General features: G+C 53.3%; 7 protein-coding genes across 7 annotated transcripts; 4 read left to right on the top strand and 3 right to left on the bottom strand.

Annotated features, from left to right (window-relative positions):
• Positions 1 to 2,246: 2,246 nt before the first annotated feature.
• Positions 2,247 to 9,778, bottom strand: CC84DRAFT_1145482 (uncharacterized protein). Its single transcript, XM_018176514.1, has 3 exons — positions 9,194 to 9,778; positions 2,703 to 9,140; positions 2,247 to 2,652 (listed from the first exon to the last, which is right to left on the bottom strand). Exons 1-3 carry the CDS (start codon positions 9,356 to 9,358, stop codon positions 2,635 to 2,637), a joined length of 6,621 nt encoding a protein of 2,206 aa, XP_018036181.1. The 5' UTR covers positions 9,359 to 9,778; the 3' UTR covers positions 2,247 to 2,634.
• Positions 9,779 to 9,887: 109 nt separating this feature from the next.
• Positions 9,888 to 11,958, top strand: CC84DRAFT_1145480 (Metallo-dependent hydrolase). The gene is made up of 3 exons (XM_018176513.1): positions 9,888 to 10,086; positions 10,151 to 11,026; positions 11,074 to 11,958. Exons 1-3 carry the CDS (start codon positions 9,960 to 9,962, stop codon positions 11,793 to 11,795), a joined length of 1,725 nt encoding a protein of 574 aa, XP_018036180.1. The 5' UTR covers positions 9,888 to 9,959; the 3' UTR covers positions 11,796 to 11,958.
• Positions 11,959 to 12,064: 106 nt separating this feature from the next.
• On the top strand, positions 12,065 to 14,105 carry CC84DRAFT_1145478 (nitrogen permease regulator 2). Its single transcript, XM_018176512.1, has 3 exons — positions 12,065 to 12,183; positions 12,279 to 12,758; positions 12,811 to 14,105. The coding sequence occupies exons 1-3, from the start codon at positions 12,129 to 12,131 to the stop codon at positions 13,947 to 13,949; spliced, it is 1,674 nt and encodes a 557-aa protein (XP_018036179.1). The 5' UTR covers positions 12,065 to 12,128; the 3' UTR covers positions 13,950 to 14,105.
• A 242-nt stretch (positions 14,106 to 14,347) lies between these two features.
• CC84DRAFT_1164259 (uncharacterized protein) lies at positions 14,348 to 16,237 on the top strand. The gene has a single exon (XM_018178454.1). It carries the CDS (start codon positions 14,376 to 14,378, stop codon positions 16,095 to 16,097), a length of 1,722 nt encoding a protein of 573 aa, XP_018036178.1. The 5' UTR covers positions 14,348 to 14,375; the 3' UTR covers positions 16,098 to 16,237.
• Positions 16,238 to 16,240: 3 nt separating this feature from the next.
• CC84DRAFT_735552 (uncharacterized protein) lies at positions 16,241 to 19,263 on the bottom strand. The gene is made up of 2 exons (XM_018187231.1): positions 17,846 to 19,263; positions 16,241 to 17,764 (listed from the first exon to the last, which is right to left on the bottom strand). Exons 1-2 carry the CDS (start codon positions 19,180 to 19,182, stop codon positions 16,384 to 16,386), a joined length of 2,718 nt encoding a protein of 905 aa, XP_018036177.1. The 5' UTR covers positions 19,183 to 19,263; the 3' UTR covers positions 16,241 to 16,383.
• Positions 19,264 to 19,344: 81 nt separating this feature from the next.
• On the bottom strand, positions 19,345 to 21,507 carry CC84DRAFT_1092618 (uncharacterized protein; the record flags this gene model as incomplete). Its single annotated transcript, XM_018174471.1, has 4 exons — positions 19,345 to 19,568; positions 19,618 to 20,033; positions 20,091 to 20,421; positions 20,469 to 21,507. 4 exons carry the CDS (start codon positions 21,505 to 21,507, stop codon positions 19,345 to 19,347), a joined length of 2,010 nt encoding a protein of 669 aa, XP_018036176.1.
• Positions 21,508 to 22,041: 534 nt separating this feature from the next.
• On the top strand, positions 22,042 to 23,378 carry CC84DRAFT_1145468 (short-chain dehydrogenase/reductase-like protein SDR). The gene is made up of 4 exons (XM_018176511.1): positions 22,042 to 22,442; positions 22,491 to 22,802; positions 22,854 to 22,988; positions 23,039 to 23,378. The coding sequence occupies exons 1-4, from the start codon at positions 22,382 to 22,384 to the stop codon at positions 23,332 to 23,334; spliced, it is 804 nt and encodes a 267-aa protein (XP_018036175.1). The 5' UTR covers positions 22,042 to 22,381; the 3' UTR covers positions 23,335 to 23,378.
• The last annotated feature ends 166 nt before the right edge of the window (positions 23,379 to 23,544 follow it).

Here is a 23,544-nt window from a genome sequence, read left to right as displayed (position 1 = left end):
GTCTTCACAGTGCGTATTCACTGGTAATATTTCCTAGCTTTCCATGCCGGTCTTTGTTCTTAAGGTTGTGCCACGCGGATCCCACCGTTCCAAAGTCCTAGAGACTAACGACCAAACCTTCGCGTTGTCTTTGAACGCGAGGACACTTGCCAAGCTTCTTTACCTAAGCCTTGCAGAGCTTTTTGGGTTCCCAGTGACTCGATTCTAGATGAGCTGTGGGATATAGTTGTCCAGCCTTTTCTTATCCCTTCGGATAAATCAGCTCTACAGCTGAACCACTCCCGTTAACGTATATATCCAAACAGCGAAGATCTGTATTGGAATGCGACTCGTGGTATCGAGATAGCAGAAAGAAAAACTTATGGAGGAGCTGCTCAAGATCAATGGTGTGTTGTATAATCGCGTCCCCGGAGTTGGTAGAGTACTATGACGAGAAAAGTAGGTTTGTTTCGCTGGCAAGATGGAGTGTGAACCTTAGAAACCTTTTCATCTTGATTCTCAGTTCCATTAGTGCTGTGTTTGAAATCCGGGGTTTCTTGGGAAGATCCAGCTAATCGGATGGTCGATCTAGCTGCTGAGGCTGGGGAAATTGGGGAAGTTCGTAGTTATTTCCATGAAACGCATCTTGATGGTGATAACATTAGCAAGGGGCCAGATAGATCGAACACCGCACGGTGATAACGATTGATGGCCAGAACGCGAGGCTGAAAAGCGGTTGCACGGATGCGATTAAGATCAAAGATCGACCCACCATCTCTCTGGGCAATATGATCATAGATCTGCTTCTGTATGGCGGCATTCATATCCTCGAGTGTATGGGAACTAGCAGCTGCCCGTTCCAGCGAATTACGTCATCGGAAATTGGGATATCGTGCCCCGTACAATATTCTCTAATTTTCCTGCGAGAATCTCTAGCAATGGGATGTGTAACGAAACCGGTTACACCGTCTTCGTAAATCATGACCTCGAGGGTCAACATTGACCCATGTAGCGACAATAGCGGCTATTTGGTCATGAAATCTGCCGCCGACTGGACTGTGAAGAGAAATGTCTCTGACGTCCACGAAGGAACGACGCTCTAAATTTGTCGATGGAGTCATTCCACATGAACCTCACCAAAAGTAGTACGTTAACGGCTTCTTAGCATCCGCAAATGCCATCTATGTCGACCGCCACGTTCTGAACGAGATTGAACTTCGATCCAATCTCGGTCATCTACAGCGCACAAAGTTCAATACAAGTGCATGGACCATATATGCAAAATTTGGTGGAAAGTGGCGGTGCTGTAGAGTATTTCCACAGCCTCAGAATAGATCTGAAGGTAAGTCTGTAATTACGCAAAACCAGCAATTTACAAGTCGGCATTGACTAGGTCATTTCTCTGTGACTCAGCTTGACCCCACTCGGTCCGACTCCCTTTATCCAAGACCCATAATGGTTGCTCCAGGTGAACAGGTGCTTTTACACCTCGTTCCGCATCTCCACAGGGAGGCCCGTCAAGAAAGAAGGGGTGGCGGGTCCTTAGGCTTGGACACGCCGCTTCGTATGGGAGCGCAAGGCACGGTAAGGCGCGGAGGCTCTGGTGAAATTGCCCGCGGGCACTGCCGCCTCCATGATACGAGCGTTCGTCCCGTATCCTAGCCGTAGGGGATCTGGAGGGTGGTAGTCAGTTGCGAGGGCGTGATTAAATGAGCGCGGGGCTTGCTGGAGTATCTTGAATGAAGTGTTTGAACGCCCCTGTCCCGTTCATCTCTAAGTAAGCGGCCACGTGCGCGCCTGCCGTCTTCACCTTCACGCCTTAATAGCAATGACTTCGGCCTATGGAGAGTTACATTGCAGGTGATACCGCTACCTAGGGCATCGAAAAAGCATTCAGGGTTATTTAAAATCTGGATGTCTTTTTGACTTCCCTGTCTCAAGAAGGACTACCGGATAGTCATATATCCCGAAACAAGGCCTGCCACCTGTGTTCTCCGTTACGATGCTCCCTAATATCTTCTTCAATCCACCTACCGACTCTTTTTAGCGAGAAAGTGTTACTATCGAACTCCCCGTTCGAGCAGCTACGACGGCACAAGAATGCCTTGAGTCTCTCACTTGCCCAATCCCACCTATCCAATACCATTCTAGTAGTTTCTGAACTTCCTAGATGCCACCGCGCCGCATCCTACCTACGCGCAGTACACCAGACCTAGCTGCGCTCACAATTCATCCGCATCACAGCATAACTTGCACGATCTTCGCGCATTCGCAATCTCGATATTATTAAATCTATATAAAGCCCCTGCCGCTCCCGCCTATAACCCCCAGCAAAGTACGCCTAATATGCCCCGCCCAGACAGCCCAAACAAACAAGAAAACCCAGCTTGTACTCCAGAGTGAGGAGGGAAGAAGTAGCGACGACGCTCAATGCCCCACTCAGCACCTTCGCTATGCAATCTCAGGAAGTGAGGTGATGTACGCAAAGAACAGGTATCGGACAAAAAGCAAGATATAAAACAAATGAGACAAAGATTTGTCAGAGAGCGGGGTGAGCGATGATGTATGCTGGCCACCTGTTCAACCCCTCGAGCATCACCCAACAAGCCATGAACACTAACGTCCTGTCCACTCCGGCACGTATGTCTGCGAAGCTCAGTACGTCTTATATTTCTGCCACACGTTAGCGCTTGCCCCACAAAATGGAACATATAAGAACTTACGTCATCGATCTTCCGCCTCGAATCCTTGTCCAACGCATTGCCTACCCCAAGCAACGTCCTACTCACCGCCTTCGTCGTGCCCGCCAGCGGCCGCAACACCACCGTCGGCGCCCTCCGCACCAATACCTTCGCCATGCCCGCGCCTGTCCCCTCCTCCATGATCTCCCCAGGGATTGCGATGACCGCGTCCCGCGCCTGCGCCCAGTCCTTCTGAAAGTGGCGCACGGCAGAACGCAAGCCTGCGCGCACTGTGATGGGTTGATCGGCGTAGTTAGATACTGCGCGGGGCTCTTCGGTGTCTGACGCAGCAAGGTCTTCCCAGTCATAGCCTCCAGAAGGAGTGCGAGAGGACGAGGGGCGGCTGTGTGCCGGGTAAGCGGGCTCAGGATTGAGGAAACGCTCTGTGGTCTCGAGAATGGTTTGCGCGCCGATGGCGACCTTCGCGCCGAGGCGAGCAGCTTCGGAGGTAGTGTTGCGCGCAAAGGCGCCCACTCCTTTGCGCATGGCGCGCACGACGCGGCCGTCCTTGCGGTACTCGCGCATGGGGACGATGAAGAGGTCGGCAACGGCGGAGCCGACATTGACGACGGGACGGGCTAAGGCGACACCAGAGAGGACTCTTGCGAGCTGATTGTCACGGACGTCCGGCATCCAAACGTTATTGAGGGTATCGTGAAGTTCGTCAAACGACTTGATACCATAAAGAATGGCGTGACGGAGCAGTATAGGCGTATCTTCTAGTGTCATGAAGTTCATCAGCTCGGTGGTGGAGCCGGAGCGTAGCCTACGGTAGTCCACTTTGCGCGGTTTGTAGTCGAGCCTAAGGTTCACCGTGTTGACGGCTAAACGCTGTATGAAAGGCTGCTCGGATGGAGCAGAGCTGATGGCAGCGGACTCATCCTTGAACGCGAAGAAACGCTGAATGAATTCCAATGCGAACTGGTCGACATGTAGACGAAGCGGAAGAATGCTAACTTCAATTACTAACTCGGTGGCGGCGAGGTCAGGTGCTGGTTTGACTGTCAAAAGTGCAATGTTGACCATCGGTCGGTTCATCTCGCGCTTCTCAGGTTCCACATCGCAAAGAGCGAACTTGTTCCATGTGGATCCAGGGACGCGATCGTAAACGACCAAGTCTTGAATGCGCACATCGACTGAATTGACCGTCTCCCCAGAACCGGGCTCAAAGACGACGAAATCCACGGCAACGTTCTTGAGCTCAAACGAGATCCGCTTGTGCTTACCGCGGCCCAGCTTTTGAAGGCGTTTGGTGGATATGCTGGAGCGCGGTCGTGCAGTGGCTGACGTGGTTCGAGTGGCAGTTGACGTGGCATAACTGCCAGTCTCGCTAGCCTGGTCAGATCCATCGCGACCACGATTAATATCCTGAATGACTTGTTTTGCTAATGCACCTTTAGCTTCCTTAACGGGAACTCCAATCCAGACTGAGTTGAAAAGTTGGCCTTCTTCAATGAACTCAAGATCCTCGTCATCATCTTCCTGAGCTTTCCGTCGGCGCTCTTCTGCGCGAGCTTCGATGTCATCGATTGCCTGTGCAAGTTCGCCTCTAGTCTTTGGCCAGTCGTAACCGTCGTATAGGTTCCAGATGATGTTCATGTCGTGAATCTGTACTTTGAGTGGGGCGTCTGGGGTTTTGAATGCGTTCACTTGATGGTACTTGTTGTTTGACGAATCCCACTTCCGAGCTTTGCCTTTGTAATCAGAGTCAGAGTCCTTGAAATAGTCGTCGTCAAATTTCAACTGTTCCTGCCCGGACGCGACTTCGAATCGCTCCTCGAAGCTTTCTAGCATAGCCGGTTCACCAAGCTTGCGAGTGATGGGCGGTGTTGCTAGAGCACCCAGATCTTCTTGTACCAACATGCTGTCTCCCATGTCTTCTTCGGTGGGCAGAGATTCTGAATTATAGAAGCTGCCCACGAAATCTCTATTTGTTGGGACATCGTCCAGGATCAGATCAGCATTCTCCATGGAAAATTCTTCATCATCCTCATCCATGGTGAAATCCTCATCATTGTCTCCCACTGGGATAGCATCAGGATCAATGGCGAGTGCATCCATTGTAAAGGAATCCATCATCTCTTGCAATGGCACCGTAGGTCGGTAGCGTTCAGCAGTCGACGGGGGCATAGGCGGCTGGAGGCCGTTGAGAATGGCGATGAGAGTTTGTGTGGAATCCGCACACGACTCTATCACGAACAATTCATTTTGAAATTCCACATCGACTTGTTGGGGCTGGGCAGCACCGTCGCCCGCAGTAGTGACGATTACCCTGGCTGCCGCGATTGAGCTCAGTGTGACAAAGCCTTGAGCAAGTAGCTCGCGAAGCTGTGGATTGCTTATAACGACATTGGAAGTTGGCGCAGCCTTGGGCTCTTCCGTAAGACGGGCCACGTCATCAATTGCTTGTACTGACGCTTTACGTAGCTCTAGCTCGATAGAGTACTCCGCTTTGCTCATTTGTTTACCTGAAAAATGAGCATCGGTCAGAACGAACAGACCTTTCGCGGGGATCTTTCGAGGATTTAGTCCTACCGCGCAGTTCCGGAACAGAACGTCAACATGCAGCGGCTTTATTTTCGTTGTAACGGAGCTGGATGAAGATGCCTGCCTGGTCAGGGTTGCTGGAGGTGTAACACCTGTGACAGTGGCGACTGAGGAAGCCAGCCCAAGGGCAATATCGTCGATAGTGCCATCCTCGGACAGACCGAGAGCAGCCAAGACCGTAGAGACGTGATACTCGGCGCAAAGATTGAACAGCTTTGCCTTGATTACAGGCTCCATCTCGTCGCCAATGATGCGCATCATAACCATCGGCAGACGATCTGACTCTGAGAGCTTGACAACCTCATGTGCCAGGATCTCGTCTTCTCGCCAAGCGGACATGGAGCCAATCTGAGTGGCGAACAGCGCGGGGAGACCGACATGTGCGACCGATGTGTCATCGAGCTCGACCGATATATCCCCTAAGCTTTTGTTGATTGTAACCCTAGCACCGATGTGCTGTACGTTGGCAAGCGTGAGTATACCGGGACGATCGTCGTCTGGGAGATACTTGGCGATCCTAGACAGCTTTGCCATCTCCGCGCCCAAGGCGTCGAAGGCGCGTAGCTCATCTGTCTCAGTCACCAGCACATCCACTAAATTCACATCAATCCGAAGAACAGAGCCCTTCTTGCGTTGGCGTATGAGAGTCTCGATCAGAATGTCGTCGTCATTCTCGTACGGATCCTTTGACGGTGTAATCATGTAGATTAGTTTATCCAGATCCACTTCTTCCGGCGAAGAGAGGAAATTGACTGTAGTCTCTTGAAACTTCACTATCAGCGGCGCGCCGTTCGGGGTAGCCGGCGTGCATGGACCGGTTAGTTGGGCATCCGCGACTTTCAGCCTAACATTGCCCCCGCGAACGGCAAGTTTAACGGAAGTGGTTAGCAATTGTACAGCACAGCTTTGCCCTTTGAGCACAAGATCAACGTCCCCAAATTGAACCTGGATCTTGGGCATCGTTGATTGGGCAGTCGCAGGAGGTGGTGAGGTATCACCAAAACGAACACCACGAATGCGAGCTGGCGCTGGAGACACCACAGGGCTGTTGCCGCGACCATTAGAGCTTATCGAGGCGCTCAGCTCTAGAACACCACTGAAGCCTCCAAATGAGCCCAAGGCTTCGTCCACTTTCTCCAGATCGAACATGACCCGCACCGGCCGGGTGATGAGGGTGACACGCCGGTCTTGCTTCTGTTCATAAACGATCTCGATATCATGCTTCAGCTGCTCCGGTGTATTGCTGATAGATCTGCGAGCCCTCGAGCGGGAACTCTGGAACGTTAGGATGTCGTAATCCAAAGAAGACAACGCGAATTTGCCAATTTGCAGCTTAGCCTGAGCTTCTGTTGCTTTCGTTTGGCTTGCTCCGTAGATAGAAGTCATGCTGATCTTGACAATAGCATCCAACGGATGTTGTTCGAGTACTGGCCTTAGATTCCTAATTTCTGTGAACGATTCGGTTATCAATTGTTCCTTCCAAGCGACGCAAACGGTTTTGACGGAAAGTTCGATGCTAGAGTGAGACCCTGTATGTGTCTGTGTCCCCTCCGGTTTGGGTGGCTTCTCCTTGGACAGGTTAGTTGCGTTCCCAGCTAATGCGGCCATTGCCTTAGTAACCATCTGGAACATGATGTTGCCTGTAGCAAAGTCGATGTGGCAAACGACCGAACCGATTTCCACAGAGATGATCGCAGACATGGCTTTCTTCTCCACCCGAGGAATTCGAGATTCCGGACGCCGGCGGACTGTGTGTTCAACGACAGGCTTTTTGCGTAAATCTCGAATGGCATGGTGGGAGAATGTGCCAGGCATGGTTTCAAACATGGAATCTTCGACAAGTCCTTCGGGACGCAAGTCGAACGCAGAGGCCTCAATAGCAGTCTCATCCCCTTGCAACCCCAGCGGAAACCAGACCGTGATTTCATCGATGGTCAGAAAGGCTTTGGCTAATAATTTCTGGAGCACTCCTTGGCTTTCTTTCGGAACATCTGGAGTTGCAGCTAGTTCGAGGCGCTTCTGTTCAGGAGAACATGGTATGCTGTGTGGGCTGCTTGGTCGTGGGGTGTCGTAACCATCGTCAGCGTCTGCCTGAGGATGCAACATGCTGCCTACAATCATCTCTTCTGGCACCTCCACCGATGTGTCCGACGAGGTATCATGGCTAGATGCTGACGAAGAGGAGTCCCAGCCCCCAGGAACGTGTCCATGCTGAGCAGGGGCCTCGCTCATGGCGCTCATATACAAACTTGCGGCATCTTCATGACTAAACGTCCTGGACTCTGTTAAGTCTTCTTGGAAAGACCCTTGGCTGGTGGTAGAACTGGCTATATCGTGATTTGCAGCTGAGTCGGCAGTTTTGTCCGTGATAGACTGCCGGCTATCACATAAATCAGCCTTGATATTGGGTTGCTCTGAGATCGTGGACTCGGATGGCGAAGCCGTTCCTCGAAACAATGCGCTTTCCTCTGTCGGCTTCATCGAACGTCCAAGCATAGACACTGTTGGCAGGTCAGACGATGAGAATTGGCTCTCGTAGAACGATTGCGCTTCCTCATGGCTTGACCCCATACCGTCCAAATTCCATAAATCATTCAATGCATGCGAGTCTGAGCCATCTTCGCTTTGACTCGCGCCTAGCTGCGGATCAAGGACATTGTGTTGTAAGAAATGCAAGAGCTCTTCATCGTTATCGTACATACGACTACTGGAACCCAGATCGGGTCGGCCGGGTTGGTTACCTGGATGACTTGCGATGCTGCGATCCAGCCCGTCGGCGGAGTCAGCATCGGCGAAACGATCGTCGTCTGTCGTGTGCGTCGAAAGACTGAGCGGATGGTCTGGGGGTCGTGGTAATTCCGGGACAGATATAGGCACGTGTGAAGACTCGTTTACAGGCACTGCTTTAAAATCGGATGCCGCCACCGGGGCCGTCACTTGCGCTTCTACAGATGCCAACAGTGGCGATTCTGCGTCCTCCAATCGATTAGAGGCTTCAGGATTGTGACGAGGTTCACTAGCCGCGGGTTCGCTCTGAGTCTTTAGGCTCGCAGTCATTTCCGAACGGGCATCGACGGGGGATGATGGTGCTGATGTCCGCGGCACCGAGACGAAGTTGCGTGCATCGGAAATCAGCCGTCCACATATATTCTCGATGCGCAACCGGCGCTTACCCAACTTGGACGTATCCTGCGGGTGCCTAGGTGTCGAAACATCAACGTGGGGCTCTTCGGCGGTCACAGAGTCGATTGCGATGCGGTCCACGTGAAAGTTCACGGAGGTGGATGAGCTCTCATCCTCGCCGATAGGAGATGACGGGATGTGGTCTTGCACATCAAGATCAATATCTTTGACGACTATCTGCAGCCGATCAAGAGCAGTGTTGAGAATATTTCGAAGGTAGTAGGGCAGAGCAATAGGAGCCCCCATGCCAGCAGCGCTCTCCTCGTCGTCATCATCGTTGGACAAGACGGACTCCTGAAGGTATGCCGACTGAGATTCCAACTCGTGCTCCAGCTCTTTGATATCTTCCTCCGGCTCCTCCCTAAGAAATGAGTCGGCCAAATCTCCGACGGTTGGTATGTAGTCGTCGTTATCGTCGTAGAAAGAATCGCCTGGATCGGCTGTGGTGGGAGACGACGGTCGGTGCAGTAGCGGAGATCTAGCTCGGGGTGGTGTTCTCTCGGTACCGCGCGACTTGGAGACGGTGTTGGTCTCCTCTACCAAATGGGCGCGGATCCGAATTTCATCCACTTCTATTATGATGCGCGGGACGCCCAGCTCGAGTACGAATGTGATGCGGAACAGCGATGCTCGGGCGGTGGCCAGGTGGATTTCGGGCGGAAGCTTGAGATGAAGGAGGGCTACCAGTTTCTAGGGGTTTCAGGTCAGCAGCGTCGGGGACAAAGTGGACGGCGAAGTCTCACCTTGACGTGTAGGCCAACATCCCGGACCTCGAGGGTGGTGTGCTTGCCGATGTCAACGTTGACGAACTCGGCGGGATCCTTGTCGAGGATGTCGATATGCCGCAAGCCGAACAACAGCAGCTTCTTCCCAAAGGCGGAAGACAGGCCCGAGAAGCTGAAGGCCATGGTGGAGGTGCCGTGCCGCGGGTTGCGGGTGGAACTGGGCGGCGGGCGGCGAGTCGAGTGCCTACCGATGCGCCAGCAGCAGCGCCATAGATGCTGCGCGGGTAGCTGCAGACGTGAGGGCGGGGCTTAGCGACGCGCTGCTCGTGATCCGCTGCGTGCTCGTGTGTACGTGCGTGAAAGAGCGCCGGGCCCAAGGGTGCGGTGGGTGAAAGTCGGCAGGGCGGTGGGTGAGGCAGCAGACGGCCGCCGTTCGCAGCGCGGGCGTGGGGACCGACGCAGCACCAGTAGGGGCCTGTGGCAAGAGAAGGTCAGTCTAGCTTCGCCCCGTGTGCAGCGTCAAGCGGGCGGCAGCAGGGGACGCAGGACGCAGGACGCAGGACGCAGGACGCAGAAGCGGCGTCTGATGATGCAGTGCCGTGGTTGGCGAGGCATGGTCACCAGCACATGCCGGGAGCATAGTGTCCATAGCTTCCCCGCGGTCTAATCGATAACGGCGCCCTTCGCGGGAGCCTTGTCCACGCGACGCCGGCTTACCGCGGCTCCCAGGCTGCACCATCTAACATCATTCCAGACGCCACGAGCCATCGGAGACACGGGCACGATGGCCTCAGCGACTGACGATGAGTGGGAGCGGGCCGAGGGTGTCCCCAGCCTCACCGACCCCTTCATCCAGAAGTACCTCTCCGGCCGCGATGCCCTCGTGCAGCAAGAGAAGAAGCAGCGTAGCGGTCCGTCACCATCAGCCCAGCCAACATGAACCAATGATAGAATGACCGGTCTGACAGCCTTCAGACTACTACTTCCGAGAGAACCTGTCGCCCACAGCCCAGGAAGCCTGCGCCATCGTCTCCCAGATCCGCTTCGAGGAGCAACAGACCCTCTGGACCAAGGACTATGAAGACAGCCTCGCCAGCAACTACGTCGACGTGTTTCCCGGCATGATGTTCAATCTAGCCAAGGAGCGCATGGAAAAGAGCAGGCTGTGGAAGATTGTGCGCAAGATGCCAAAGGGCGCCCTGCTGCACTGCCATCTCGAAGCCATGGTCGACCTCGACTGGGTCCTCGAGGAGGCGTTTGCTACCGATGGTGTTTGCGTGCGGAGCGATGCCCCGCTGTCAAGTGAGCAGGCCCGACTGAAAACCGGCTTCTCCTTTACCTACAGCAAAGCCAGCGCAAACAGCGGCGTTTCCATCTGGAGTGACGACTATGCCGCAAACACGCAGATTCCGGTAGCGACAGCAGCAGACAACTTCCCAGATGGCGGACGCAGAGGCTTTGTCGAGTGGATTCGCTTGCGCACATCCATCACCCCAGAAGAGCACCTAAAGCAGCATGAGGGGCCCAACGAGGTGTGGCGGAAATTTATGTCATGCTTTCCCATCCTGGGATCCATCATCTATTACGAACCAATCTTCCGCAAGTTCATCCGCAAGTTGTGCCAGCAGCTGTTGGAAGACGGAACTTACTATGTCGATTTGAGATCTGCCTTCTACACACCGTATCGCAGTCTCGGCAAAGAAGAGTGGGATGCAGACTTTTTCAACATGCTTGAACATATCGAAGATGAGGTTGAGAAGTTCAAAGCATCCGCAGAGGGCAAAGACTTCTGGGGCGTGCGGATGATCTGGACTACAGTCCGTGCCTTTGACAACCGCACAATTGTGAACAGTAAGCCCGACGCCGGCATCCTTTCCATTCCTTGGCTAAACGCGCAGGCATGAACCAATGTATCGAGATGAAAATCGAGTTCCCTGAGCTCATCGCCGGCTACGATTTCGTTGGTCAAGAAGACGTGGGCCGCCCGCTCGCCGACCTTTCGCCGTTGCTCTTCTATTTCCGCAAGAAGTGCGCAGAATCTGGCGTCGACATCCCTTTCTTCTTCCACGCCGGCGAGACTCTCGGCGACGGTGACTCCGTGGACGAGAACCTTTTCGATGCCATCCTCCTCGGCACTCGGCGCATCGGGCACGGCTTCTCCCTCTACAAGCACCCTCTCCTCATCGACATGGTCAAAGAGAAGAAGATTTTGATCGAGTCCTGCCCCGTGTCGAATGAAGTGTTGCGTCTCTGTGGTAGCATCATGTCCCACACACTGCCGGCATTGCTAGCCCGTGGGGTACCGTGCAGTTTGTGCAACGATGATCCTACAATCCTGGGACAGGGTGTCAGTGGGATGAGCCATGATTTCTGGCAGGCGCTCCAGGGCTGGGAGAACTTGGGTCTAGAAGGTCTGGGTTCGCTAGCAGAGAACAGCGTCCGATGGGCCAGTCTTGAAGACTACTCGCAGAAAGAATGGGTGCAGGCCATCAAAGACGGCAGTACGGGCAAGGGTATACGGGCGCAGAGATTGAAAGAGTGGGCAACGAGATGGGAAAGGTTTTGTGCGTGGATAGTGGATGAGTACGGCGCTGACGAGAACACGAATCCTGAAGAATAAGATTCTCTAGTTGTTGTTGGGAGCAGAGGTTCTTCAACAGTAAGAATGAGGGACTCTTGGTTCACGCTTCACCAGCGCGTGTAGTCTTTCTGTTGTTTTGATGCAACAGTATGTAGAGCCAGAAAAGCTTCAACGCTACGAAATTTAAAGACGAATACTTCCGACAAGGTGTGCGACGTGCATGTATAATGTGCTCCTCACATGCTGGTTCCGGAGCACAGGCCATGTCCACCAACATTGAGCTCTGCGAGCTCCCCGCAGCTTTCACTGAACACCCACAATGTAGCCCGCGCCGCCCAGACTAACTTTTAACCATCGAAACTTACAGGCTCAATGCCGACGCGCGCGATCAAGGCCATCTTCTTCACGCGCTTTCACCATGAGAAAGGTGCGCATTAACTTGGTGCTTTTCGTCGCGTACCCCACCATAGCTCCTTCCTCTGCACTCGCGCCTGCCAGCCAGCTGACCCATCGATCGCACAGGCTCCCGCGTCCTCCACCAGATCCCCGAGGGCAGCATAACGCCGTCATCCTCGCTCTCCGCGCTGCGCACGCCGCTCTTCTCGTTTGACTCCGCGACGCCCTACCTCATCCCGACCCAGCAGTTTTGCGACCACCTCCTCACCTTTTGCGTCAACCACTACCGCGTCATCGGGTACCCCGTGTGCATCCGTGAGGGTCGATACTCCAGAAATGAGTTCATCTTCAACTGGTCGATTGTCGTTGAGGAAAGTCTGACGGACTGGGTTGCGTACGGAGAGGTGGTGAGGAAGGTCGGGCGGTTGCTTCGAGGGCTGGAAGAACAAGGCGGTTTCGTCAGTGGGGAGGAGGATGGGATGGCTGTGTGGGAAGACGATAGCGAGGACAGGACGTGGAGAATGGGCGGCGGAAGTAAGGTTTTTGCGCTGTGCGAAATGCTGCTGGAGGATTTGAACAATTATGCCGAGTGTATGATCCCAATTGGTACGTTCGCCCTGGAGTCCAGAAATAACACAGTGTGATGCTAATCAGGTAGATGATTCGAACACCATCAACCTCAAGCTATTCCCCACGCGCCCGCCTCCACCGCCCATACACGCTCATCAGGTCCCCATCCTGACCATCAGCCTGTCCTCCCTCAGCACGCCAATCTCCTCTGACCTTACGCTCAACCGCATCCTACCTTACATTAATGGCATCCACAGTGTTGCGCATATCGCGCAGCTCGCGGACACGGACCTCAGTCTCACGCGCAAGGCGATTCAACATCTAGTCTACTACGGGTGTCTAGTACTGCTGGATGTTTTCAGCTTTGCAGCGATATACGCGCCCACAGCTGAGATAGGGGGCTTCATCGTCGACGAAGCGGTAAAAGAAGAATGCGTAAGGTACGTCAGGGTGCCACGGGTGCGGTGGAAAGGTCCGAGTACCACCACCACCCGAATGGGCAGCGAGGCCTCGGTGGCGGGATCCTCACGCGACTCACGGTCCTCCGTCTCCTCTAACGCCTCGACAAGCTCAGCCCAGAGCGACACTCTCTCTGCAACAGACAGCCTGGCGAATCCACCCGGCCCTCCGTCCTCAGATGAAGATACCCACAACATCCCCCACGAAACTCTTATCACGCTTTACACCAGCCTACGCCAAGGGCTCTCTCTCCGCCAATGGGTCCTCGACAACCTCGAGCTGCTCCTCGGCATCGACGTCCGGCGACTCATCACATTCGGTATAATCAAGGGTTTCCTGTACCGGGTTCACAAATACGCCATCGCGACCAACACAAACATGGCGATGCCTCCCGCGCCCCCGACGAGCTTGCAGAGTAACCCAACAAGCACAGCACCCTCTACGCCCGGTAATGCCGCCTCCGATACTTCCACCATCCGAAACCACCCTCCGCCCCACCACCGCGAGAGTTCGGCAGGCGCAAATCTACAGCACAGACCGAGCGTGGCGTCGAGTCTGTTTGCTCCGGGAGGCGAGCGCAGGCTGGAGGAAATCACAAAGCTAGATAGCATTGTGAGTGGGGAGGAGGTGGGCGGGGTAGGGGGCCTCATGAGGTTTCTGGATGGGATGCACTGCTTTGATGAGATTTGTATGGAGGTGGGGTTGAGCGAGAAGAGTGTAGAGGGAAGGGTAAAGGTGTTGGGAGACGTGCAGGTGTTCAGTCGATGATGTACGAAGACGACAGGTTACCGTACCTGACATGACTTCTACGACCATGTGTGTGCTGTGGCGGGCGATTAATTGTCAGGCTCTTGCAGACGTGTTGTAAACCAAGTTACTTGACGACCCAGTTCCAGCAACCATAGCTGACCTTGCTAAGCTTGCAACATGACCAATTCTTAGTTGTGGTCTTCACGATGGTGATGTTACATCGCAAATATCAATCGAAGTGCACATACAAATGTAGAACAAGTTGATGAAGTAAAATGTACCTCACCTGGAGAGTAAAATAGTGTAGTAAAAAAATCTGCGCTGTGCAGACACTGACTACCGGTAGTCCACGTGCCGACGCGTCGCGCTTTCCCCAGGCTCCCTGCCCCGCGTCTTTGCGCGCTCCCGAATTCACGCCTCTATTGCTCAACCACCACCCAAACAATGGCGCGCACACTCTCGCCCGAAGAATACGAAGAGATTGGAAAGTCTTACTACAGGCTCAAACAGTTCGAGAAGGCCGTCGAAGCTTTCACCAACGGCATCGACGCGTCGGCGATTCCGTCGGCCACGCTCTACGACTACCGCGCCGCCGCCCACGAGAAGCTCGGCGACATGAACGCTGCGGTCAAGGATGGGCGTCTTGCTATCCGTACGCACAAACAGGACGTCAAGGGCTACCTGCGCACCGCGAGCGCGCTGCAGAAGATGGAGAAGCTGGACACGGCGCTGAACATCTACAAGTATGGCATGAAGAACGTGCCCGTGAACAACAAGGACTTTCCGCTACTGCTGCAGCTCCACGACAAGCTCACCCGCACGCTTTCCCCGCCCAAAGCCATCGACCCCTTCACCATTCTGCCGGTGGAGCTGGTCGAGATGGTCATCGGCTACCTCTCTTTCAAGAATATGATCAACTGTCTACGGGTCAGCAGGGGCTGGAAGGAGTACCTCACCAACCGCCCTAAGCTCTGGGCCAATATCGATCTTTCTAGCGCCACCAAGTCCGTATCGCGCAGCTTCCTCGCCAACGCTGTTCGCTACAGCCGCGGCACCCTGCATACGCTGACCGTCCACCGCGTGCAGCATACGGATATGCTTCGCAACATCGCGACTGCCTGCGAAAACCTCCATGCCCTAACGATACTATCGTTCCCTTACAAGATATCCGAGACATTCATCGGGATGGCTCAATCTGCACAAAACCTGAAGCGGATATCTATATATACTGAGGTTAGCGTGGACACCATGATTCAGATTCTGCGAAAACGCCCAGCGCTGGAGCTCGTCGATTTGAAAGATCTATGTGCGGCATTTGGATCCGCACCCATGGTCTGGAAAGGGGGTCCTTACAATGGACTCCAAACCCTTGCATTACAATGCAATGCCAGCCCCGTGACACTGTCTGACAATTTCGTTTCAACATTTATACAAAAAGCCTTCGATTTACGCTCACTAACGTGCGTGAACATAAAAGTACAGAGAGACGGGATTTTCGGGACTTTCAAGCTACACGCAACTCGCCTAACGAGTCTTACCTTAAAGAAGTTTCACGGCCATGTCACTATCCCGTCAACGTTAGAGCGCCTGGTCTATGACCCATCCTATCCAGCATTCATAGCAGAACCTTCGTGCTCTCGGTCGCTCACGCATCTTACCCTGGGCGACGACGTTAATCTACGTCGACTGTCAGACTTCTTAGACTACTCAGGCAATCCAGGAGACGAGACGAGGCTGCCTATTGAGAACGCCAAACCCTTGCAACATCTTTCTCTAGCTGGAACTATTGAGAGAGACAGTGTCGACAACTCTACCCCTTCCAGTACCATCGTGTCCACCTTCCTCTCCACATCTCCTCGCATCCTCACACGGGCCCTCACCTCCCTCGAACTCCCCGGCCAGCCCCTCACAGACGACGACATCGATCCTATCATCGAATCAACAAGCCTCACCACCATCAACATATCAAATACCAACGTCTCGGGGTACGGCATCAAGAAACTCGTAGACGGAGTGCCGACGTTACGCCACATCAACGCTGATCACTGCCGCAACTTGAGCAGTAGAGACGTGATCGAGTATGCAAAGAAGCGCGGCGTGCATGTGAGCTATACGATGGCAGAACCGAGTAATGGGGCGAAGGGGCGTAAGGTGCGGTATGGTTGATCAAGCGGCGTGGAAGGCGATCATTTGAAGGCGTCGGAACAATGAAGCTGTCAGAATAACACGACATGACGGCGTGCTAGCCTGAGTACGTAGCTACGTGGACTTGAAATGCGACAGGTGCAGCTTTGTGTCTACTACGTCTCACCAATCAGAAGACAGTCCTAGCCCACCATCGTCTATCGCAAGCACCCGCAAGTCTACCTACGGTATGCTGTCACGGAATATTCGATATACAAAACATCTGTACATGATCGAATAATCATGTTATCCACCCAACCCCCACACTTCACCTCCCCTCCCCTTTCTCCAGATCCTCCGCAACCCCACTCATCCGTATCCCCAACGCATCTACCCCAGGCGGACTCCCAGGGTCCGAATTCGCCCTCGAATACCCCTGTCTACTCTGCACCATCCCCAAAAACGGCTTATACTCTCCCACCCGCAACGGACTCACAGGCGACATGAGCCCATTTTCCTCGCCGCTACTACGCGGATCACGCTCGTCACTCTGCATCGACGTAGCGGACCCCGCGCGCTCACGCTGGTGGTGCGCTTCTGAGGGGCGGGGGAGCAGCGGTCTGGAGGAGAGTGCGGAGTCGTGCGAGGGGCGGTGGGCAAGATATGACGGCGATGGTGGTAAGGGAAACGGTGCGGAATTGCCGATGCCGTACAGGAGCGACGGCGACGGCCGCGCAGCAGAGGCGTCGCTGTCTTGCCTTGGTCTACGCTGCGGGATCGCTGGCGGGAAGAGCGAGTGCGCCATGGCGGGTGTTTCGTACGCGGCGTGCTCGTGCGAATGCTGGCTGTCATCCCTCACCATGGCGGTGGAGAAGTCTGACAGCTCGATGCTGGGGTTGCCGTGGGGACGTGGTGTTTGCACCGGGGCCGAGAGAGCGATATCTGGGTCGTGCGTGTGTGTTCTGCTCCAGAGCAGCGTCTTCTGCGGATACTTGATGAGCCCGATGGCAACGGCGAAGCGCTCCATAGGGTCGAACGTGAAGCGCGAAAGGAGGCGGGAGAGCCTGCGGAAGGGAAACGTCCAGTGCCTGTATATCCGCGTCATTTGCAGTCCCTGCCTCGCGTCCTCGTAGTCTTCCGTTGATAGAAAGGACTGTTGACACCACTCGACGGTGATGTAGAACATGGAGAAGCCCATAACCGAGGACGTGAGCAGGGTGCCTGTCAACCAGTACGCTTCCACCCACTTGCTTGCCACATCTTGCACGCGAAAGTCGAGATAACCCCCCGCTCCGCCCCAATTACTGGTAACACAATCACAGGTCTTGTAGAAGCCCCAGGTCTGTGCAACGACAATATAGACGAGCCAAATGGTGTTGAAGGCCTCGAGCGGCCGGAAGAAAAACCATTCCCATTTTCGTTGGGGACTCATCGCTTTCAAGCTCTTTACTCGTTCGTCGAGGAAAGTCTCGACTCTATCTCTGGTAGAATCTTTGTCGTGGAACGGGTATAGTAGCACTAGCCGCGTGATGAATTTGATGAGAAGATTCTCTGACGTGCGCACGATACTGGAGGCTCGTCTCTTGATGTAACCCCATTGGTCGTGCCTCCTATCATCCAGCCGGTGAACAAGAGCGTTGCTTTGTAATCGTGTATGGGTTCTCTGTAGCCAAGGCGGCTCTTGTATCTCGTAGGGGGATAGGATCAGCCTGTAGAGAGTAAGTGATTGAGAGTGATTTATCGGACGCCACATAAGGTATCCTGAGGTAACACAGGGTAGGGAAACTTACCAAACAATCATCTCCATGATCATCAAACCCAGGGATATGCAGAAGAATATAGTGTAACCACCACTACGACACCCCAGCCCAACGGTAGGCGTGAAGAAACTCAGAATGAAAGCGCCACCGCAGCTACCCAAAACAATCGCAATTGATGCAGCAACCTGCCAGAACTCTCTTATGTCAAACCATACCAAACCTTCATCGTTGATAGGTCCCAAGACAAGGTTCGTACGCGCTTCTCTCTCATTTGCAAGCCAGTTCCGGCCTTTGTCTGCAATGTAACAATTCTCGATGTCTGAGAGGACCGGATGTGCCGCCCCATAGTGCCACCGAATTCGGGCTTGACCAGCAAAATCCACGAAGAAATTATCCATGTATTCTGCTTTTGCTGCAATATCGTGGACATGGTGCGCAAAAGGTTTGAAATTTGGCTGGTCACTGAATGAATCGATAAACTCTTGCCGATGGCGTTCGTCGCGCAATGCGTGCCGTACGTGGTTTATCAGCGCATTGAGCTTCTTTCGAATCGCTTCGGCCGCAATAGGGTTCCGGTCAACGATTGTCGCCATGATCAGGATTGGGAACCATGCGAGCATACAACCCAACGCTAGATCGTGAGCCGTCCGATTCTCGCCGACTACTCCAAATGCCGCTTGTATGGAGAGAGCGAACGCAAAGAGAAACCACATGATGGACACGAACACGGGTACCGCACCGCGCCGTCTTATCTCACGTAGTTCTCGAGCGAGGATGCGTCGCATTTGTCGCAATGTCTTCGGCGTATCCGTGAGCTTCAGATCCTTGCTAAACAGCGCTATTCGTAGCAAGCCCTCTGCCTCCTTCGCTCGAAGCATCGCCGTTGGTTCCATTGTATACTGATTCATAGCGAGCAAAAGGTACATCGAATCCCTCATGCTGCCAAAGTCAGTCTTACGGTCTGGTACCCTATCGAACGGCACAGCCATGTCAACCATCAATGCTGCTTTGGCAGAGACCTTGATGTTCCAAAGAACATAACTGAGGGAAGCGATTGGTGATCCAACCCATCGCGTAATGGCCAACAAAGTGCGCCCGAATGCGTTGCTTTCGAAAGGTGCCTGGAGTAGAGTGCCCACGACTGGTAAAAGCCATGTTGTAATGGTGGAGGAGACATCGTCCCAAGGATATGTTGCGGCGCCTTGTCCACATACTTTAAGGCAGCCCTCACGTGAGATCTGCGTTTCTGGACTGCGGTCTATCCCGACCAGGGTACCGTTCCAACCATATTTCCACCTTAGTTGCTGGCCTTCGGGGGTTCTTGCAGCGAAAATGGCGGCGCACTCTGTGAAGTTAATGCGCGGCATAGAAACTAGGATAGAAGCGACGGGAAGAAGGCAAGTATTGGGGTTGACGCTGCGGCGGGGCACGGCTTATCATCACCCGAGTGCGCCACCTCGTACAGATCGCAGACTCGGGCGGCTGCCTACTTATGGCCTCCGGTAGCAGAGCCGCATTGCCTTGTTCTATCAGGTGAGCGTTTTCGTATATTTTTCGAGGCTGATGCCAAGGTTGTTGACAAACTGCCATTGTGTGTTGCCCTGGAGGAACCGACACCAGATATGCAGAACAGCAAGGCCTAGCTGGAACGGCTCGTCGGGAACAGTCAGTTCCCGCTGCTCATCAAAGTCGACGACTGCATATGCCTCTTCGACGATACACTTGACCCAGTGAACGATACGGTGTTCGGAGCCTGATAGCGTTAGTCCGAGTTGGCAGCTGAAGTCGCGACTAGAACATACGAGACAGACTGTCTTCACACATCGGACTAGGCAGCGAACAAAGCCATTTGCCTAAGAATACAGCACCCTCGAAGCTACAAATCGCATGCTGCACACTCCAGAAGAATGCTTGGCTTCTTGCTATCCGGTCTACTCCAAGCCTCACTGGTATGCTGAGGGCATGGGTCGAATACAACAGTGCTGATAAGAGGTTGTCGTTGCGCTCGATATCGGGCAGCGCTGTCAGGCTATGTGCGATCAAATCCGGATCACGTGATTCGAGATGACGATGCGAGCCAATGTCGAGAGATAGGCGGATGTAAGCAACAACAAGGAGGGCACTTGAGGTAAAGGGAATCGGTCCGCTCTCGTTATTAGGATCAAGTATGCTCTCTGGCGCTTGCTGCCAAAGAGAAGTCCAACTGCGCAAGGCTCGTCTATAACTGAGGTTAGTTCAGATCGATCACAGACTATGCTGAGATCTTGATGCTTACCCTATTGTGTGAAGCTCTGAACCCGAGATCGTGGCTTGCGCAGCAGGAAATGACAGTTCACGAACGACATGAATTCGTTGCAGCAGAGCGTGAAGCAATATATAGTTGCCAATAGGACTGGGTATGGGGTGAACTGAATTGGACCCCGATGTGCCCTGAAGTAGGACCGATAAGGCTTGTTGGAAAGGCATTTGATCTTCCTTTCGTTCGCGTTCGAGCGATATCCACTGCGCGGCGCTCGAAGCTTGCCAGAACTGAGTGCAGCAGGGTAGTCGAAGGTGAAGCTCACTACTCCAGAGCAGAGGGTGTATGTTGTATGCAATGCTATGAACTGGGGTAACTGTAAGAACATGGTTCGGTATCAAAATATTTGCTTACCATTTATGTAGCAGAAAGCAACAAGCTTAGTTCGCCGAGAGGATTCGTGTTGCACCCATTCGTCCCACAAGGCGGATCTGGCACCGGCCGGGATGCTAGAGGAAGTGCTCTCCTCTTTAAGTCCATTATCACGAAGACATTGAACAAGTAGTCCGCGAAGGGCGAAGGCCTGCTGCAGGAGATCTTTACGTTCCCACGTGGCAAAACCTACAAGAATCAGGAGCGTTTTGGCCATATCAAGTGGCGCCCATGGCCCTGCTTTCCTTGCCACCGGTGCAGTTGCGGGCGAGAGCATATCAGTCGATGCAATGAATGCCAATGTTTGCGGACCAAAGTGTGACTCTTCTTGGCGAAGCCGCTCAAAGACTATGGCTTTTGAAACACGAAAGAGCCGATCTGCACTTCTTCTTTCGAAGCAGTACTGTGCTCCTGCAGCACACATGGCTAGTGTGAGCTCCAATGGTGAGCATGATGGCTTGTAGGTTGGTTCGTGAATGAAGGGAAAGTGAGAATGAAAGCCGCTGAAAAACGCAGTAATATAACGTGTAAGGGCATGGCGAGAAGGAATCTCGAATTCTGAGATCGGTACCGGAAAGCTTGGGAGAAGGGAGATGAGAAAGCTTCGGTGGTCTTCTGTCACATGATACGTGCCATGTCTTGCTCGGCTCTCGCGAACGTCGGCTCCCGAATTTGATCTCAGATGAATCTGATCTTCTGCTGGTGCTGAAGGGAGCCATGTGCTGAATGGAGTCCCGATATCCTCATTGCCCGGTGATTGTGGAGGCTCTAGATCTCTTGATGCACGTCGGGGCTCTTCATAACTATCGAGGCGCAACCAATCAATATTGTACTCAGGCGTCCATTGGGCTGATAGACCCACACCGTCTATGAAGTTCACAAAGTCTCGAAAATCCTCGAACCCCTCATCCTGGTAGGACTCGGGATGTATCGCTGGGTCGATATGCCCTTGCGCAGCATGGAAAGACTCCACGGTAGTCGGGAGCTCTGGCCGGTGAGTATGATTCGAATCCTCAAGCATCCCAGTTTCGTTGACCACATTGCTCGTGCTCAGCTCGATGGGAGATACATTGTGCTGCGACAGTGTTTGCGTCTGCGTTTCGATTGTTGGCTCGTGGTGTTCTCCACCACCAATCTCACTATGGCCGGTGATTCGCCAGTGCCTTGTGAGTAGGTCTCGCCGCGTGAAAGATGCGCCACATTGACACACAAAGGGCTTCTCGCGTGTATCTTCGCACCTGAGAGTCAGCAATTCTAGGTGGTAGAGTAAGAGTGGGTCAAAAAGAGTGGAGCAACTCACGCGTGCGGAGATGGCGGGTCAAATGCTCCGCACGTTTGAATGACCGCGAGCAGAAACGGCAAGTATGGCTGTGTTTGTGCATGTGGTGCCAGAGTTTGGAGTCTGGAGTGTTGGAGTTTCGCGGTTTGGAGGTCGCGGGGGAGTACGACACTATCAGGGCGTGGAGCCAGGGTTTTTTGAGCAAGCGCTAGCCTAACTAGTTGTAACGCGCCGGTTGTTCCTATCGCGTACAATCTTACCCCACGATTTGGAGTATGTGTTTGATTGCAGCTTATCCACTCCAACTTCGACTCCAAATACAAAGCGAAGCGATCGTTGCCGAGATCAGGCCTGACTCCGCACTAATCCTGGGTCATGCTAGACGTGTATCTGTCGACCTGACATCATGCTGATCGGACCCATAGCACAAAGATAACGCTTTGGGGCTCAACATTCCAGTAACCGTTGCGCAAATCGATAACCTCACGTCCCAGGCGGCTTTGTACAAGCGCGAACACTTGAGATTTCAACAACTTCACCATAATCATTGGCGTGTGGTAGCTACCAGCTCCAGCTTCGTCTGTACTTGCCTGCATATATATTTATCCCTATATAGATGGCATCGATTGTGAAGCATTTGCTTGGCGTTGCTGTAATCACTGGCGCAGGCGGCACAGGTAAGGACTGCAGGACGAGAGGTTGACATGCTCTTCTAACAATCAAAGGCATTGGTGCAGCCGTAGCTAAGGGCTTTGCTCGATCTGGTTGCACAAGGATCGCCATAACAGATATCAATTCGAAAACCCTTTCACAAACGAAGGAGGCTATCCTGTCCGTTAATCCCTCAGTCAGAATACTCGACAGATCGGGAGACATAGCCGACGAGATTTTTATCGATTCGTTTCATGAGGAAGTGTTCAGCAGATTCTCAAGACTTGACTATGCGGTAAATTGTGCGGGTGTACTAGGGAGCAAGACACTGAAAGCGGTGGAGATGGAGACGGGGGAATTTGATCGGTTGAACAGTATCAACTATCGTGAGTAGTCTATAGACAACATTTCCCAAAGCATAAATTGACAGTTGCTAGGTGGTTCATGGCTCAGCTGTCGGGCGCAGCTAAGGAACATGCTCAAGCAAGAGCCTCTAGACGAGCAGCCAAAACAGAGGGGCGCCATTGTGAACATTGCGAGTCAACTAGGCATAGTTGGCAGGCCTGGTGCTGGTGAGCTAACCCGCTTCTACATGCTTTGAGCGTTTAATGATGAAATATAGCTGCGTACTGTGCCTCCAAGGCCGCGATCATCAACATGACCAGATCCAATGCGATCGACTATTCCGAAAACGGGATCCGTGTGAACTGTGTTTGCCCAGGCGTAATTGAGACGCCGATGACAACTACCTCGCCCGAGATGGTGGAAGCGCTCAAGCCGGCTATCGATATAGCCCCTATGAAAAGGATGGGAACCGTTGATGAGGTCTCCAATGCAGTCCTTTTCTTATGCTCGACGCAGGCGTCCTTCATTCAAGGTCATGCACTCGTGGTGGATGGAGGATACACCATAAATTGATGGGTCCGACACATGTAAACTAGCTTAATCCCATCCATAATCACAGAGCGGTGTCAAAAGTCAGACTACAGTGTGACGCCCTAGGTGACACGATACTTCTTGATACTACACTCAACTCAAGTCAAACGCCATGGCCGACATTGAGAATGAGAATTTTGAAGGCAGGCTCTAGTTTATGAACATATACACTGGCTGATTACATGATAGGTT

Source organism: Paraphaeosphaeria sporulosa (assembly GCF_001642045.1).
Source record: "Paraphaeosphaeria sporulosa strain AP3s5-JAC2a unplaced genomic scaffold CC84scaffold_5, whole genome shotgun sequence".
Taxonomy (NCBI): domain Eukaryota; kingdom Fungi; phylum Ascomycota; class Dothideomycetes; order Pleosporales; family Didymosphaeriaceae; genus Paraphaeosphaeria; species Paraphaeosphaeria sporulosa.
Note: the sequence above shows the minus strand (reverse complement) of the source record. Positions and strands in the feature narration are given on the sequence as shown.

Bases quoted from the DNA above. Each gene is read 5' to 3' on its own strand.
- CC84DRAFT_1145482 (XM_018176514.1), bottom strand. From the start codon at position 9,358: ATGGCCTTCAGCTTCTCGGGCCTGTCTTCCGCCTTTGGGAAGAAGCTG. The intron at 9,141-9,193 runs GTGAGACTTCGC...TGAAACCCCTAG, and splicing joins ATGTTGGCCTACACGTCAAG to AAACTGGTAGCCCTCCTTCA.
- CC84DRAFT_1145480 (XM_018176513.1), top strand. From the start codon at position 9,960: ATGGCCTCAGCGACTGACGATGAGTGGGAGCGGGCCGAGGGTGTCCCC. The intron at 10,087-10,150 runs GTCCGTCACCAT...GACAGCCTTCAG, and splicing joins AGAGAAGAAGCAGCGTAGCG to ACTACTACTTCCGAGAGAAC. The intron at 11,027-11,073 runs GTAAGCCCGACG...CTAAACGCGCAG, and splicing joins CAACCGCACAATTGTGAACA to GCATGAACCAATGTATCGAG.
- CC84DRAFT_1145478 (XM_018176512.1), top strand. From the start codon at position 12,129: ATGCCGACGCGCGCGATCAAGGCCATCTTCTTCACGCGCTTTCACCAT. The intron at 12,184-12,278 runs GTGCGCATTAAC...TCGATCGCACAG, and splicing joins GCGCTTTCACCATGAGAAAG to GCTCCCGCGTCCTCCACCAG. The intron at 12,759-12,810 runs GTACGTTCGCCC...CTAATCAGGTAG, and splicing joins CGAGTGTATGATCCCAATTG to ATGATTCGAACACCATCAAC.
- CC84DRAFT_1164259 (XM_018178454.1), top strand. From the start codon at position 14,376: ATGGCGCGCACACTCTCGCCCGAAGAATACGAAGAGATTGGAAAGTCT.
- CC84DRAFT_735552 (XM_018187231.1), bottom strand. From the start codon at position 19,182: ATGCCGCGCATTAACTTCACAGAGTGCGCCGCCATTTTCGCTGCAAGA. The intron at 17,765-17,845 runs GTAAGTTTCCCT...TACTCTCTACAG, and splicing joins ATCATGGAGATGATTGTTTG to GCTGATCCTATCCCCCTACG.
- CC84DRAFT_1145468 (XM_018176511.1), top strand. From the start codon at position 22,382: ATGGCATCGATTGTGAAGCATTTGCTTGGCGTTGCTGTAATCACTGGC. The intron at 22,803-22,853 runs GTGAGTAGTCTA...GACAGTTGCTAG, and splicing joins GTTGAACAGTATCAACTATC to GTGGTTCATGGCTCAGCTGT. The intron at 22,989-23,038 runs GTGAGCTAACCC...GATGAAATATAG, and splicing joins AGTTGGCAGGCCTGGTGCTG to CTGCGTACTGTGCCTCCAAG.